Genomic DNA, 14756 nt, shown 5'->3' with positions numbered 1-14756 from the left:
CTTCTAGCAGCTTAGAGAACTGTAAAAAGCAGTACTAACATCTGCAAGCACAAGGTACCTGGCACACAGCCATCTCAGGCAATTTTATATCCAAAGTTCTTAAATAATTCGTCCACCACCACTTGGCTTACAGAATGACGCTATGGTTACAATATATTGATTAAGTCCATAGGTGAAGATGGTGCCACAAAGGGGAAAAAAATCCAAAAGTGTTTTTTCCAAGTATTTTTGAACAGCTGCACAGATAAAGTAACTTTGCTTATTTCTGCTTTCTGCCTGCCACCTCGATTTTTCCAGCAATACTCTCTCACCCCTTCCTCCCTTAAGCATAAGGGAGCTGAACAAACCAGCTCTGAAAGCCAGTTCCCAATGGTACAGAAGAGCTGGTCTTATAGCAGATCTTGCAACAAACCTAGTATTGATATAGCAGGAGGGATTGCTGGGCTACTTATTTTGCTTTCATGGTAGAATTTGAAAAGAGCTGCTTAATCAGCTTTCCTAACACTCAGAATAATTAGCAAGTAATCAAAGCCTTGCAAGATTTTTTCCAGTGGAGTATGGCACAATCTGTTTTCACATAGGTTTTTGCTAATTAATCCTACAAACTGTTTCATGCATAATTGCAGGAATTGAAATATATTTGTTCCCCTTCAGCCTCCAGGTGACTTTCATGCCTAAAGACAGGATTTATTTGATTTTTTAAAATTTCTGTATTAAAAAAGGGTCTGTGATAACATCACTAGTATAGAAAAAAATAACCACATACACATTGACTTACCTCTTTTCAGTCCCTGACAGCAATTATATTCCTGTCTTCCCTAGCATAGGTATAGAGCTAACAAGACTGAACTACCACCTATTGACACTTTTTTTTCTAGTTTGTTTCAGCTGAGTGTATTTCCTGGGGTCACACAAGCCTTTCAGACAGTGTTCTACCCAAGAACCATGTGTTGGTAATCACTGCTACAGCTCTCAGAGAAGTTGGCAAGCCTGAGCTCAGTCGATCCAGAGAAAGCAAATAACCCAAGACTGCACATAACACCACTAGGATTCCACAAGAAGCTCTTCACTCCTGCAATTAATGCACAGCAGATGTACTGCAATTTAGACAACGTTCTGTGTTTTCACTCCTTGGGGAATGCTATGTTCTCCAGCTGAGTGAAAGTCAAAAACATGGCTCTAATACAGTAGCCCTAGGAGCTTGTGCTGTAAGAACAGAGCTGAAACAGGAGCAAAACCAACTCTGAATTGACTTACAATCTATTTCAAAGACTAGCCTGATACTAATATGCCTTCAAGACTGGTAATCAGCACAGCTTCGTGCTTGCTTTTTCAGCAACTAGGGACATGTCAATCTGGAGCGCCAACACTGAGATGACAAGGCACCAAGTAACTAGAACCTCATTAGTGTATTTTTTACGGAAGCAACTGCTTTGCAGTTAAGGCACTAGACATAATCAAGAATCCAATTTCATTGCTCAGCTTTAACACACACACTTATGTTACTACCAAACTCAGAGGGCAGCAGGGAACCCTCTCGGGGCTCCAATTTTAAATGGATAATGCTTTGCTTCCTCTAGGAGTTTACAGATCCTATGGCTAAGATCTTACATCTTATGTAATCAAGGCACCTAACAGCACTGCTAAAAGCTTCACATCTCCCCTAGAATGACTATCATTAAGCCAGCTTGACTTTTGAGATCCAAAAGGAAGGTTCATGCAGCTGCACTCAGCACTTACTAGATAATTGATGTATTTAGGGCTCCTAAATAGGACTTGCAAGTTTTCAAAATGATTGCAGAAGAGAAATACCATAATCAAAGTCCTTGTCCCTCCAAAGCCTCATGAAATTGTAGCAAATGCTTCATATTATTGGTGAAAGTAAGGGCAGCTGCACTAACTCTGGAGGTCCTAGAATGGAAGGTCAAGGATCAACCCGCTCAAACACATAGTTGACATAAGGTCAATTTGAAAGTGCATTCAACAGACTTACGAGTTCTACAGTATGTCATTACTTTATTAAACTAGTTATGATGACGTGCTCTACCCAGTAATAAATTTCATTAGTCTTCAATCAAGTTAAGGCACTTCAGATAAGAGTAGGCACGCTAAAGCTGCCATCCCTGTGTTCACTGTAAGTATACAGCCACACCACGACAGTGTTTCCTTCTTGTGAGCCCAAAGAGATTTCTTCCCTAACAGAAAGGGGAGTACATGAAGAGGAACAAGTGCTGACTGCATCCACCCCCACCCCCCCATTCCCAGAAACAGCGGGCTACACAGTACAGTATCAGCATACAGCAGAGGGACACGGATGGCTTTTTCTATACGACTATGAAGAGCCCTGCACAAGGCTCGGTCCTAAACCCAGGTACCCAAGACACCAACAATAGTGAAATGCTTAATAAAATAAACCTGCTTCAAGTTAAGACAATACCCTGACATTCATTTGCACCCAGGTTTAAGAAACACACTAGGCAGAAGAATGGTTAAGTGCAGCTCTTCTCCCTGTAACACAGGTCAACAGGAAAAGACACACTACTTACTCTTTGGTCAAAAGTGGGCAGGATTTGAGTAGAAAGCGGGCCAAAGCAGAGTCCTGGTAAATGAGTTCAGGAGGGGCAGTTGGGCTTTTTAAATTCAAGCAGCGAACAATGACATACAGAACAGCAGCAACTGCAGCTAGCTTCACCCCATCAAACACTGCTGGCAGCTCAGGGGTTTCCAACATCGCACTCATTTTGAGCCTGGAGATTAAAAAAAAAAAAACAGTAAAGCTTTTGCAATATAGCATTGGATACAAATATCAACTGCCACGTTAAGACTGTGCTAACCACCTAAATTTGCCAGTTAACACTGCTACAAAAGTCCTAGCATATCAACTCAGACTAGCAACTTCTAAGATGAAAGGAAGTTTACTTTGATCAACCACCCTAACCACCACAAGAAACAGAAGCTGGATGATCAACTGAGAAGGAAATTTATTCCTGATCAGTGCTGCACTAGAACTGCAACAGTGTCTCAGGTGTCAAACCCTACAGTCTGCAGCCAGTCAATACCTACAGGATCTTGGCAAGGACTACCCAGCTCAAATGGAAGCTGAATGAAGAGCCAGGCTATAAAGGCACATCAGCAGCTTTGGGTGGGTGTTTCTGAAAGAACTACTGGGTTAGTTCCTTAGCCTGAATTTTGCAACTCCATGAGAATACTAGTACTAACTCCAGGTATTCAAGGTGGTCACTATGTACCAGTGACTTCAGCATTTCTTTTAATTCACTGTAGTTCTGCAGCTGAAGGAGCACTAGATTAACATCTAGTCTTTCAAGGGCTTCACAGTAAAGGAAATGGGGGAGAGAATTAAAAATCTCAAGATATAACAGTATCCTTCATTCTTGAAATCAGATTCTTAAAAGAAGCTGGGTCAGTTTGAAGATACATTTCTAACAGCTGGCTGCAGTTATTACAGGGACATATCATTCATGCTGAAGGGGCAGATTTTTCCCTGCATTTTTCCTCAGTCACATGGTTAACCCCAGTAAGTTAACCCCGACTAACAAGTCTTACCAATTTCACTTTTTATCCAAGCCAGAAATAATTGCCAGTCCACAGCAGAATTGTCACCACCTGGATCCACGTGCTACCCGAGTTACCCTATGAGGAGAGGAAAAGCAAATTGATTATTACTTGATAAGGCTGCATCTCCCAGCTGCCAGGGAAGAGCACAAACTATGCAAAGGTCCCATCACAGATATTGCAGTTTTGTGTATTCAGTCACAACCGCTTCAACTGTGATCCATTTGCATCAGAAATCTTTTGCTTGTGGACAGTTTCCAGACTAGATCAGTTGCCTAGAGCATATTAATTCATCTGCAGTATGGAAATACACCTTCATGAGCAGAGAGACACAGAAGCAATAATGAGAACTAGCACAACTTCAGAGGAAAGCCAAGCTATGAACTTCCAGAAGATCACAGTCACTATCTTTGCAAGACATTGACATTGCCCCCAGTTACAAAAGCTACCCAAACCCCTTCATGTTTAAAAGGCTAGAGGGAACACTGTTACTGAAGTGTGAAGCCAGTCTGAAAGAAGTTTCCTGCTACTTCTACAAGGCTTAGCAAGGCAGCTCACTCCTACAGATGGAAGCTTGTAAACAAGTCTCTGCTCATTCCCACACTTGCTTTTTGAGACATTACAACACATCACACTTCAACAAGACTGAGAGCCACCAGGAGGCTTAGATACAGCCACCTAATTAACACTAGTGCACATGCACAAGGCTTGTTGCAAGAATTTGATGATGGCACTAGAAGAGAGATAGCTTTCAGTCTGTAACCATAAAAACATTAAATGGCATTTACAATTAGAACTGGATTCCCTACAGACACAGCAAACCACTGGGGAATTGGAGCTTCCAGGAAAAAGCCCCAGAACAGTCTACTCTCTACCATGGCTGTTGCTTCTACCTTTGAAAACACCCCAACAGGACAGGCCATACTAAAGCCTTACCCTTCTTCCTAGCAGGAAGGCAAAACTGCAGAAGTACTTTCTGTACTCAATGCAGTTGCACCAAAACCCCTTGGAAGAAAACAAGTCTGACAGCTACTGATCAACAGCTGGAAAGCTGCAAGTTTTTGCCACCATAATCATGTGCATTGCAGGAGAGCAGACTTAATACTGGACTACTTTGAAGCTTCTATTTTCCAGTTCTGAGCTTCACAGTAGAAGGGAAAGGAGTGGGTTACAAAAAGCCATTTATTCTTCTAATCAGAAGATTACATTGGTATTATGTGTCTCAGTGAAGAGTTTGAGTACAGTGCCAAGTTGTAATATGTTACCTCACTTCCATACTTAGTAGACTTTCACCAACACTACTGCCAGCTGTGTAGGAGACAACAGGCAAGCTACAGCAATTGCTTCTTCAGGGAAGGTACAACTGGCAGAAGAGTAGACCAAATTCCTGAACTCCAAGACAACCAAGTGCTTGCTTGAGCAAATCTTCCCCAGCTGGAAATCCCAGAAATTATGCTGGCATCTCTGTTTCATTGTTTTGTTTAGAAAATACAGATACTAGTAGAAAAGTTACCCAAGGCCTTCCTGCCACTGGGATTTGAAGCTAGTTTGTTTACAGCTTTCACATTATTAGTGAATTAGTAAAAGAAAACTGGGCACAGTTAGTCATTAGCATTTTGTACTCATGACTCAATATAACTGATCCAACTAAGCTTTATCTCCAAGAGAGAGCTTCTCTCCTCTCCTACATAATCTTCAGATTACAGACACACCACATCTTTTCTGATACTTCTACATCTCATTTTAGCCTGTCACTACCTTAAAAGAAAGTACACTAACTTGGAGTTACTTTCAGAAAAGCAAGCTGTTGGTAGGCAGGATTATGCTTTAACAACTGTGAACTAGTATTTTTCCATTTTACACAGTCTAAATACACATTCAATGAATTTACACACTTCAGATGTGCTAGAGGTTCATGGTTTTGTCAGAATCTTTATGTAAAAGCTCAGATCAGTCTGTGCATAGCTAACAAAGTTGGCACTGTTGCTGCAGTTGCACAGCTGTCTGGTCTGCAGTGATTAACTAAGTAATGATCAAGTACATGAAGACTAGATTGATAAACTCCATGCCCTGTGGATCCAGCTGTGGCACTTCAGGTACTTCCTCTAGAATATGTTATTTCTGAAGACCTAAGCAGACCTGATCTCAGCCAAAGCAGATTTGCAGGGGCTGAGCCAAAGCACTGTGCTCTAAGATTTTAAGGGTTTAGTTTACTGAAATGTATTTGAGAGCTCTGCCTCTAATCACATAGGACAAATGCCTCCCTATTTAAAAGCAGGGATGAGGTCACCTTGCTTCTGTTTTGTTAAACCCTTTTTGTAATGACCCAATAAACTTGACGAAAAAGGACAGACAACCACAGTGTTGAGCCAGTCAAATTTTAATCTAGTATCTCCTCTAAATGGGTCAGCATTAATATAAACAGACAAACATTTGGCCTTTTCTGCACACAGAACACAAGATTAACTTTTAGCAGGCTAGACAAAATTAGCAAAAGGCAGTAAGTATATCAGTGGAAGCAGTCAGGGCTGCCTTTTCATCCATCACAGGGTTTGAGAACCACATTGAGGAACACAAAGAAGCTGAAGCTCTTAGAGCCAAGGATGTTATTTGAAGCACCTTAAGTGTACAATTCTTTTTTAAAATAAAGCCATGACAACCCCAAAGATTGAGTCTTTTCAAGCAATATTCTTGCATCCCATTTGTGACTGAAGACTAACTAAAATCAACCACTAGAAAGCAAGTGCTGGATTTGTAAAGCCTTTTTATTTGCCCTTTCATCACAGAATAAAAAGATGAAAATCCTGTTACAGGAAACACTTCAGCATTACTGTTAAGAGCGTACCTCACCTGTGCAAGTATGAGACACACACACATACCCCCCATGTTTCCCCTTTCCAGACAGGAATAAAAGATACAACCAACACCAGTAGAGTTACAGCAAATTTCTTATGTACCCTTTCAAAGGCACTGGGTTTTGGGAAAGCTATCATCAAGATATTGACTTGTATAGTAAATGATTTCACAATTGACAACAAATCTGAGACCTGTATACATTTCTGTTCCAGGTTTCCCAGGGAGAGGAGACTTCCAGGGACAGAAGTCACTTCACCCTGTGACTCAATGGGGCACACACAGGATTTGCTAAGTACCAGGTATTACAGCTCCCCACCCATGCCGAGGCTGGGCCTGACTCAGCATACTGGAAAGCCAACATTAAAAAAAGCAAAGACATTAAAGGAAGCCACTCCCATAGGACCCTTCCCTCAGGCCTTCTAATGAGCAACTGAAAGCCTGGCAGACTCATTTCACTGAGGTATTATGAAATGCTTTGGGCTAAAGCAAAGATGCAGCTGTGTGCAACTGCCCAGACATCAGTAAAAGCAGCCTCTTTAATAGCAGCTCCACTAGCAAGAGATTTTATGCCCCATTACATTCACTGAAGAATCTTGAAGGAATCACATTTCCAGAAACGTTAAGTTCGATAGAAAATCCTCCTAGATGCCCTCCCACCAGTCAGCTTTTGGCACACTAGTGCTGTGAGAGCTCAGCCGGACACCACAACACTGGAGCATGCCTGACCAGCACTGAAAGCCTTTAAAAGTCCCCTTTCCTGTCCTTTTACAGCTTCTACCAAGTTGCATAGCACTCTTCCCCACTAAGATTCAGAAGAGCCACAGGCTGTTTCTAGACACATTAAGCAGACAGACTTTGTTAAATAAAACCAGTCCAAGAAACATCTGATAAGTTATCTGTGGTGCCTGCTTGAGGAACAAAACTGACGCAATTCTGCTAGACAAGAGGAAAGCAAGACATCCTACTTTAAAGAGTTGTGCCCAGGCAGATTCAGATCAGAAATAAGTTCCTCCCACACACACACCTCTTTGAAGGGGGAAGAAAGAAGGCTATTCCACTGAAATTAGTTCTTTAGGGAATGTTTCCAGGAAATTAAGCACTTTTAATATCAACCAAAGCTAATGCCTCTTCTGAAAGTTACACCGCAAAACCAGAAGTTACAGGCCTGTCACTACCAGGTAAGATACTTAGAACCACATCGTGGAGAAGGGAACTTTATTAAGAAAAGGGCAGAAAGTCAGAGCACTACAAAGGTTTTTAAACAAAGCCAAGTTTTATGCCAGCATATTATTCAAATCTCACTCCAAGAAATGTACAGAAATGTGTCACACTGCTGAGCTTCCAATGGTTTAAATGCAGAGAAAGATTGTTTAGACACCATCCAGATGAAAATGTACATAGGGAACATATACACCTGGGAAAGGCTCTGAAGCAAGGTGTGTGAATGGGAAAGGCTGCCAGATCAAGTTTTTGTAAAGCGCTGAAGGACAGTCTGAGGTCACACAAGCTACACGAGTACAGGAACCTGTGCAAAAGGAATCAAGAAGAAAACCACAAGATTTATTGCACAGTCCTGTATCCTGCCTTTTACCAGGCACTTTCATAAAAGGAGATTTTATTTTTACAGAAAAGCGTTAAGCTTAAACTGGTACTTTAAGATCTCCAAAAAATTATAGTTATATTTTAGGGCCACACCAGTACTATGCCTCAGCTTAACACACAAAGCAAGGCATTACACCACTTATCTTGAGACTGGCATCTAACCAGCCCAAGCTTACCCCATGCAGAACCTCCTATTATCTTTAGCGGTAGCTCAGAAGAGAACATGTCAGAAGCAAATGCTGAGATCATCTTGATGTATCACTCAGTACTTCTGGCCGTTTAAGAGCCAACTAAGTCTCAGACCTCAAAGCGTAGAGGGTATAATTAAGAATTAGCTGAGCACTTCAAGCTCTTAAGGTTCAGTTTAGATGTGGCCATGAGAAGTGCAGTCCTCCACCAGAGTCATCAGGAGTCTGGCAAAGCCCATCACAGTTTTGTTGTCAGACATCTGACATTTTATCTCCAAATAGAGGGCACACTGACACATCCAATCACAAGGATGTTTAAAAGAACATTACTTGGACAGCACATGGAAGTCCTTGATGCAAATCCCTCCACCTTGTGCGAGAACCAGCACCCAGGCCAGGGTTCGGCTGGCTGGCGAGTATACAAAGCAGCACGTACTGTTTACACCATGTTCTAACAAGAATTTGACTGCTGCCTTTAATGGAATTTGACCTTTTCATCAGATACAATACTTGGCTCATACACTAAATTTAGAGGTACTGTGAGGTTACAGGGACAAAGTTCACAGCACAAGGCACCATCAGTACAGCCAGAAAGACAGGTGCCTTTAACTAGAGCTTTTTTCTTTTTTTTGTCTTTGAGAAAGTCCTACACCTCCAGAGCACAAGCCAAGCACCTAGGAGGGCTGGGTATACACACCAAGGCAGCTTGCTTAAGAAAGCACCCAAGAATAAGTCTATAGCCAACAGGGCCAAAGACTCACAAGTCTTTCACTTCCCCGAGAAGGTTAATTGACAGTCAGTCAAATGAGCCTTGAATTTCACTTCCTTCCAACTACATGAACTGCTTTTGTTTCTTCATAGTATCATTTTAACTGATCAAAATGGTTCCACTGCATGACAGGCAGCTTTTGTATATTATCTAATAAGGCTGCTACATAGACTCTCTGTATGTCACCTTATCTGGTTCCTGCTTGTCTCTGATGGAAAAAACACTGCACTAGCTTTTATCACACACACCTGATGTACAAGATTAAACTAAGACATGGCTCTGATGACTCCACAGAGATCAACTAATCACATCTTATCTTAAATGAAAGGCTCATGTTATTTAAACAAGCAATTATTCAATTACTGCAGAGACAGGACTTTGTCACACCCTAACCTCTGCCCTAAGGAACTACAGGGCAGAGCTTCAGCTACTCCTAGAAGAGGTCAAGTGTACTTTTAGGCACTGAGAGAGAAGAAATACGGGCTGACACCTTTCCAGTCTTAAAGCATTAGCAGATGTCACTTGCTTACTGTCAGCAGGCAGCATTAAGCTCAAGGGAAGAAGCAGGATAAACATATTGCAGAAAACTCCACAATCCATGATCAGCAGCTGAGGGAATGCTACTAACATGAAGCCACACATAGCAAAATGAGGTAATAAAAACTGCATTACAGACTAACCCCCCCAAAGGAGTCTGCTCTATTCCTTTACTGTATTTTGAAATGTACCATCATATTGTTAAAGCCTCATTTACCTTTAGACTCCAACCCCTCTGTCCCCACAGTATCACGAAGTCCGAAGTCCAAGCACCTCAGAGCTGTTTGCTCAGCTACAGGGTGCACACCCTAATACATGGGAAGCATGCTCCACACCAACTAGCTGCACAGCAGGGAAAGACTATCACCAAAGCCCAAGTTAAGAAAGCTAAGTGAACTTTGTTCAAGACTGGTCCAGTTCAAGCAGTCTGAAAACACCTATATCTGAACATGATCAAAAGCTGAGGTGCCACTTCACTCTTAGGTCTTTAAAGACCTTGTTTATTCCTGCTCCCACTGCCCCCCTGATGGGCAGCTCTGTTCCACAGCAGTACAGAAGATTTGCAGAGTCATTCCCTTAGAGTATGTCCATTAAGATAAAAGGCTCATGCTAGAGAAGTTTAATTCACAAAATTATATTGAAATGAAGCAGCAACACTTCAGGACAAAAGAACAAAATACAAAGAGACAGGACGTGACCAACACACAGCTACCACTACTGCAGAATACTCAAGTTTTACCAGAATGACAATTAAAACAAACAGAGGTTTTGGAGCACTAGAGCAGTCACCAGCAACTCAAAGTCCAAGGAGCTACACTGCCCACTCTCCTGCTGAATCTGAGTGGGAGGTTAGGGATATTACAGGCACATGTGTCAGAATCTTTTCTCCTTCTTTCAAGGGTGTCCCCTGTAAGTGACTGTGCGTCTGTTTATCTCACTTTGTACAATCTTTCATATTCACATATGCACAAGCAACACTCCACAGAACTGGGTGTTCCAGTTAAGAGACAGCCAGCTTGAACACCCTCAGCACAACATTTCTGGAACCTGCATCTCTACACAAAAGCATCTTCAAAGAGATATAAATAAGTTTAGAAGCAGGACACACTGTGGAACAGTGAACTCCCCACTACTAGGCAGTCACTTGTCCTAGCTGACCCTTTCCATCAGGAGCCCATATTATGCTATTGGAGTACTCTATACCCTGAACAGGGCTGTAGCTCAAAGGTTAGTAACTAGTACATCAGAAGTCTCAGAAGGATTTTGTGTCTGCAGAAGCTCAGTCCATATTAGAGGAAGTTGCCATTGCCATTTATTTTAGCCAGACAACCCATGATGATGGGAAACTCAAGTATTTTTCAACAGTAGAGTAAGTGCTAGGCAACTACACTTCTTGGTCGACCTACAAATACAGATGAAAGTCTGTACATTGCCAAGTATGATGCTTCCTTCCACTGCCATTACCTCTAACAGAGCACAAGCAAAAAGATGTTTCAAGGACCTGGTTTGTACAGAACTGCTCTGCAAAGCATTTTGAACTACTGCTGGCTGATGCTGGCAGTATGAAACAATCTTTATTATCAAGTCAACTGATGTAGCTGGAGAAAAGACAAACCCTCAGGCACACAAGCCTTCCCAGAGCTAGGAGAGGCTAAGATAGCTGCCTGAGTATTAGCATCACCGCCACCCACATGTTGGGCAAGTGGAATTTTGCTTCTCCATAAGGACAGACTGCCCTAGCACACTAAAGTTAAATCAATTGTTTGGTACTGAACTCAATCAACTGAGTTTGATCAGATTTTTTTAATTGTATCTAAGCTTAATCTTTGCAAGCTATTTAGGGTGAAGGGCAAATACTTGCCCAGAAGTTCAGTTGATCTATAGTGCACATTAAGAATAGCAATTCAGAGGTTTAACACCTCATGAAATAAGGTCTGCCAGAGAAACTCGAAAGTGTAGATGAAGTCTCCAATACACTAGCAGAACTATGATGATTTAGGCTTTAGCTGAGAAGTCAAAAACACCAGTTTCAGGCTGATGCCTGCACCTTTCAACAGGAATTAGCAGCACAGACCCTGGCATGTACACCCCTACTACAGACTTTACTAAATCCTCTTTGTTAACCTAAGTTCTGGCACTGCCAGAGCTGGTGGCATTAAAGTGAGGATGAAGAGGCCAGAGATACAGAGCAAGAAAGGGGAGTAACAGAGCAATGTGAATCCAGCAGCGCCCACAACATTTCCATTATCAAGCGAGGTCAAACTACAACTACAGACTGTTTGAATCACTGCCCTAAAGCCACCATTTTCTATAGTACATCAAGTTACATCTAGATGTACAGTTGGAACTGAGTAGATTTGGATAACCTCTCCATATGTCTTTGTCAAGGACAAATGATGGTATTTTGTCATCTTTCCTTCCTAGTACCACATCTCAGAACAGTGACTATTTCAGCATGTTAATCTCTGGGCTTTCACATGACAAGTTTAATAATGCAGCTTTATGAAACACTAAGAGCCTAAGCTGCTATTCATTCCCTGAATAGAAAAAAGGCTTTTACAAGAAGAACAAATTATTTTTTAAGTTTAACTTCTTCAGAAACAGTTTTGCAAGATGGTAGGTTTTATCCCAAACCTCCACATCTCTTCCACCCCTAGAGAAGATAGTCTGGCACAATCTTAGGTGAGCCTCATCCTCTATGCAAGTAAATCACTCAGTAACACAGAGAACCTCCCACGAAAAAGCTGAAATAAAAGCATTCTTAAAAAATAAGACAGAAGAATAGAACCCCCCAAACATTAAAGTTCTTTAAGATCTTTCCTGTTTACTCTTGGCTTTGAGACTGAAATAAATGATGGCTAGGATAATAAGAAACACTGCATACCCACTAATCCAAGAAGAGACAAGAGAATTTATGCAAACTTCTTTGATATGGGAACTAAGCAAGCATCTAGGAAAGAAGGTGAAACAGACACACCAACAGAACAACCGGAGACTAGCTGTCAATAACAAGACTCCCTGCACAGGAAATGCACATTATCAAAGGTCTGGAAATGAGATATGACAAACACAAATGGCTGAACGGTGTTCTACAAACACCGTATCAGTGGAAGACTACAACTTGTCAACCCAAGCATTACGAACATGGCTGAGCATGATCATCATTGACAAGGCATGTTAAGATGAACACACTGTACCAGTTCGCTGTTTAATAAGCCACAAACATTTGTTACAGAAGGAGGCACCAGCGTTGCAGAAGCCAAACAGCAATCTATAAGAGGCAGACAGGAATTTTTATTACTTGCCACACCAGTGACAACGGTACATCAACAGTAAGAGGAAACTGTTATGAATTCTCTGAAAAGACCTGTGTAAGAATGCAACCCCTCCAGCCGTAACTGTAAAAATAAAGCTGCTGCTAACATACCTCCTTAAAGAAGTTAAGCATCAGGTAAGGGATTTACCAGCTGTAAAACATCAACTGCAATACTGTTATATATGAATCTGCAGAACGGAGCAGAGTCCTGTCACACAGGCTGACAAGCAGGTGTATATAGCACTCACCAACCAAAGGAAGTCTAAAATTGTTATAAAACGTTAGCAGCAGTGTCAGGACCTTGGAGCAGGAGTAACAGAGGAGAAAAGCATCATTTAGGGGGAGCAGTGTGACCTGATGGACATCTCAGCTAGAACCCACCCGGCTCTAACTCACACAGCTATCGCCCTCAGGACCGCTGCTCCGCGCTCAGCTCCCGATTGCTTCCCACCTCAGCCGTCTCGCCCTGCGCCGGCACCACCGCTTTCCTTGCCCTGCACAACCTCACACCGCCACAAAGCGACGGTGAGGCCGTCACCACACCGCCCGGCCCCGGCGGGAGAGGCACCGCACCCAGACCACCACAACCAGGCCAAACCCCACCGCAGGGCCACCCCCACCCCAGGGAATACACACATCGGACATGCCTGCCGCAGAAAATAAACAGAAAGGAGGCGGCGGGGCAGGCACGGAGGAGCCTAAGACCGGAGAGAGAGGAGCAGCTCAGACCGCCCAGCGCCTGACAGAGCCGGCCGCGGGGGAACGGCCAGCGGACGCCCCACGCCCCCTCGGGCCCCGTACCGCTGAGAGGCTGAGAGGCAGGGAGGGAGGGAGGCCTGGCCGTCGCTCCCTCAGCCATGCGGGGAAGGGGCTCCCGAGCCACCGCCTCACCTGCAGGCCCGGCTCAGCCGCGGGGCCACCAACAGCTCCGACCACCGCTCCGAACCGTCTGCACCAGCCCCGCTACCTGCGGCCGCCTAGTAACCGCCCTCGCCCTCCCATTGGCAGCCCGCCGTGCCGCTTCCGCCAGAGCCTGCGCGCCGATTGGCTGAAAGACGAGCTGAGGGTGGAAGGGAGCTCCAGCCGGCCTTCACTGGTGCCATTGGCTGGTGGAGACGCAGCGGGGCTGGACTCTGGGGTTCTGTTGGCCTGGACACCTGTCAGTCAGGTGGGGGGCGGTGATTGGCGTCCGCGGGCGGGGCGGGGCTCCCGGCGCCTGTGGGGAGCCGCGGTTGCCGCCGCCATGAGAGAGCGCGGCCGGGGCAGGGCGGAGGGGTGAGGTGACGCGAGGGTGAAGCATCAGCCTCGCCGCTGCCCCCTCCTGCTGCGGGAGCCGACACCCCTGCCGCGGGGTGGGGGGGGGCAGCCTGGGGATCTGCTCCCGCTGAGGTGCGCCTCGGTGCCCTGGAGCTTGGTGATCGTGAGGGACAGATGGGCTAAAACCCCTCCAGTGCGGCACAGGCTGCTGCTGATCCATCTGAGCGTTCCCAGGTGCTGCATGCTGGTCACACAGCGTTACACTGCGGTACCAGATTGCATAGGAACGGTGTCTTAAGTGGTGGCTGGGCCTTCAGCATGCTGGTTTTGCTTCCCGTGGCCCCCAGGCCACCTCCGTGTGGCAGACCTGGCGCTGGGGTGGCCTCCTGGCCTTGGCCCGCAGCAGCAAAGGGCCCTTCCCCAGCCCCGCAGGGGTACAGCAGGGCCCCCCAGGTGTTTTCCCACCAAGTGGGTTGTGTGACAGGGACAGCAAAATCTGGAGGTCGATGGAGCCTGCCACATCTGGAAGGCACTGGAGGAAAATGAATAATCAAATAAAAAATGTCTGCAATGCGATGTTTATAAACTTGCTTTTCTTGTAGCCTCCCAGAAGAGCCACGTGTTGCATTGCTGGTGACATCAACTGTTCCTAGCTATG

General features: G+C 44.3%; 1 protein-coding gene across 1 annotated transcript in view; it reads right to left on the bottom strand.

Annotated features, from left to right (window-relative positions):
• ABHD2 (abhydrolase domain containing 2, acylglycerol lipase) overlaps positions 1-13832 on the bottom strand; it is a 41237-nt gene extending 27405 nt beyond the window's left edge. The window contains exons 1-3 of the mRNA XM_055715517.1: positions 13733-13832; positions 3565-3651; positions 2547-2747 (exon numbers count right to left, since the gene is read on the bottom strand). Coding sequence (XP_055571492.1) covers positions 2547-2740 — 194 coding nt within the window. The 5' untranslated portion in view covers positions 2741-2747; positions 3565-3651; positions 13733-13832. The remainder of the gene's footprint in view (positions 1-2546; positions 2748-3564; positions 3652-13732) is intronic.
• Positions 13833-14756: the final 924 nt, after the last annotated feature.

Source organism: Falco cherrug, chromosome 7 (assembly GCF_023634085.1).
Source record: "Falco cherrug isolate bFalChe1 chromosome 7, bFalChe1.pri, whole genome shotgun sequence".
NCBI lineage: Eukaryota > Metazoa > Chordata > Aves > Falconiformes > Falconidae > Falco > Falco cherrug.
Note: the sequence above shows the minus strand (reverse complement) of the source record. Positions and strands in the feature narration are given on the sequence as shown.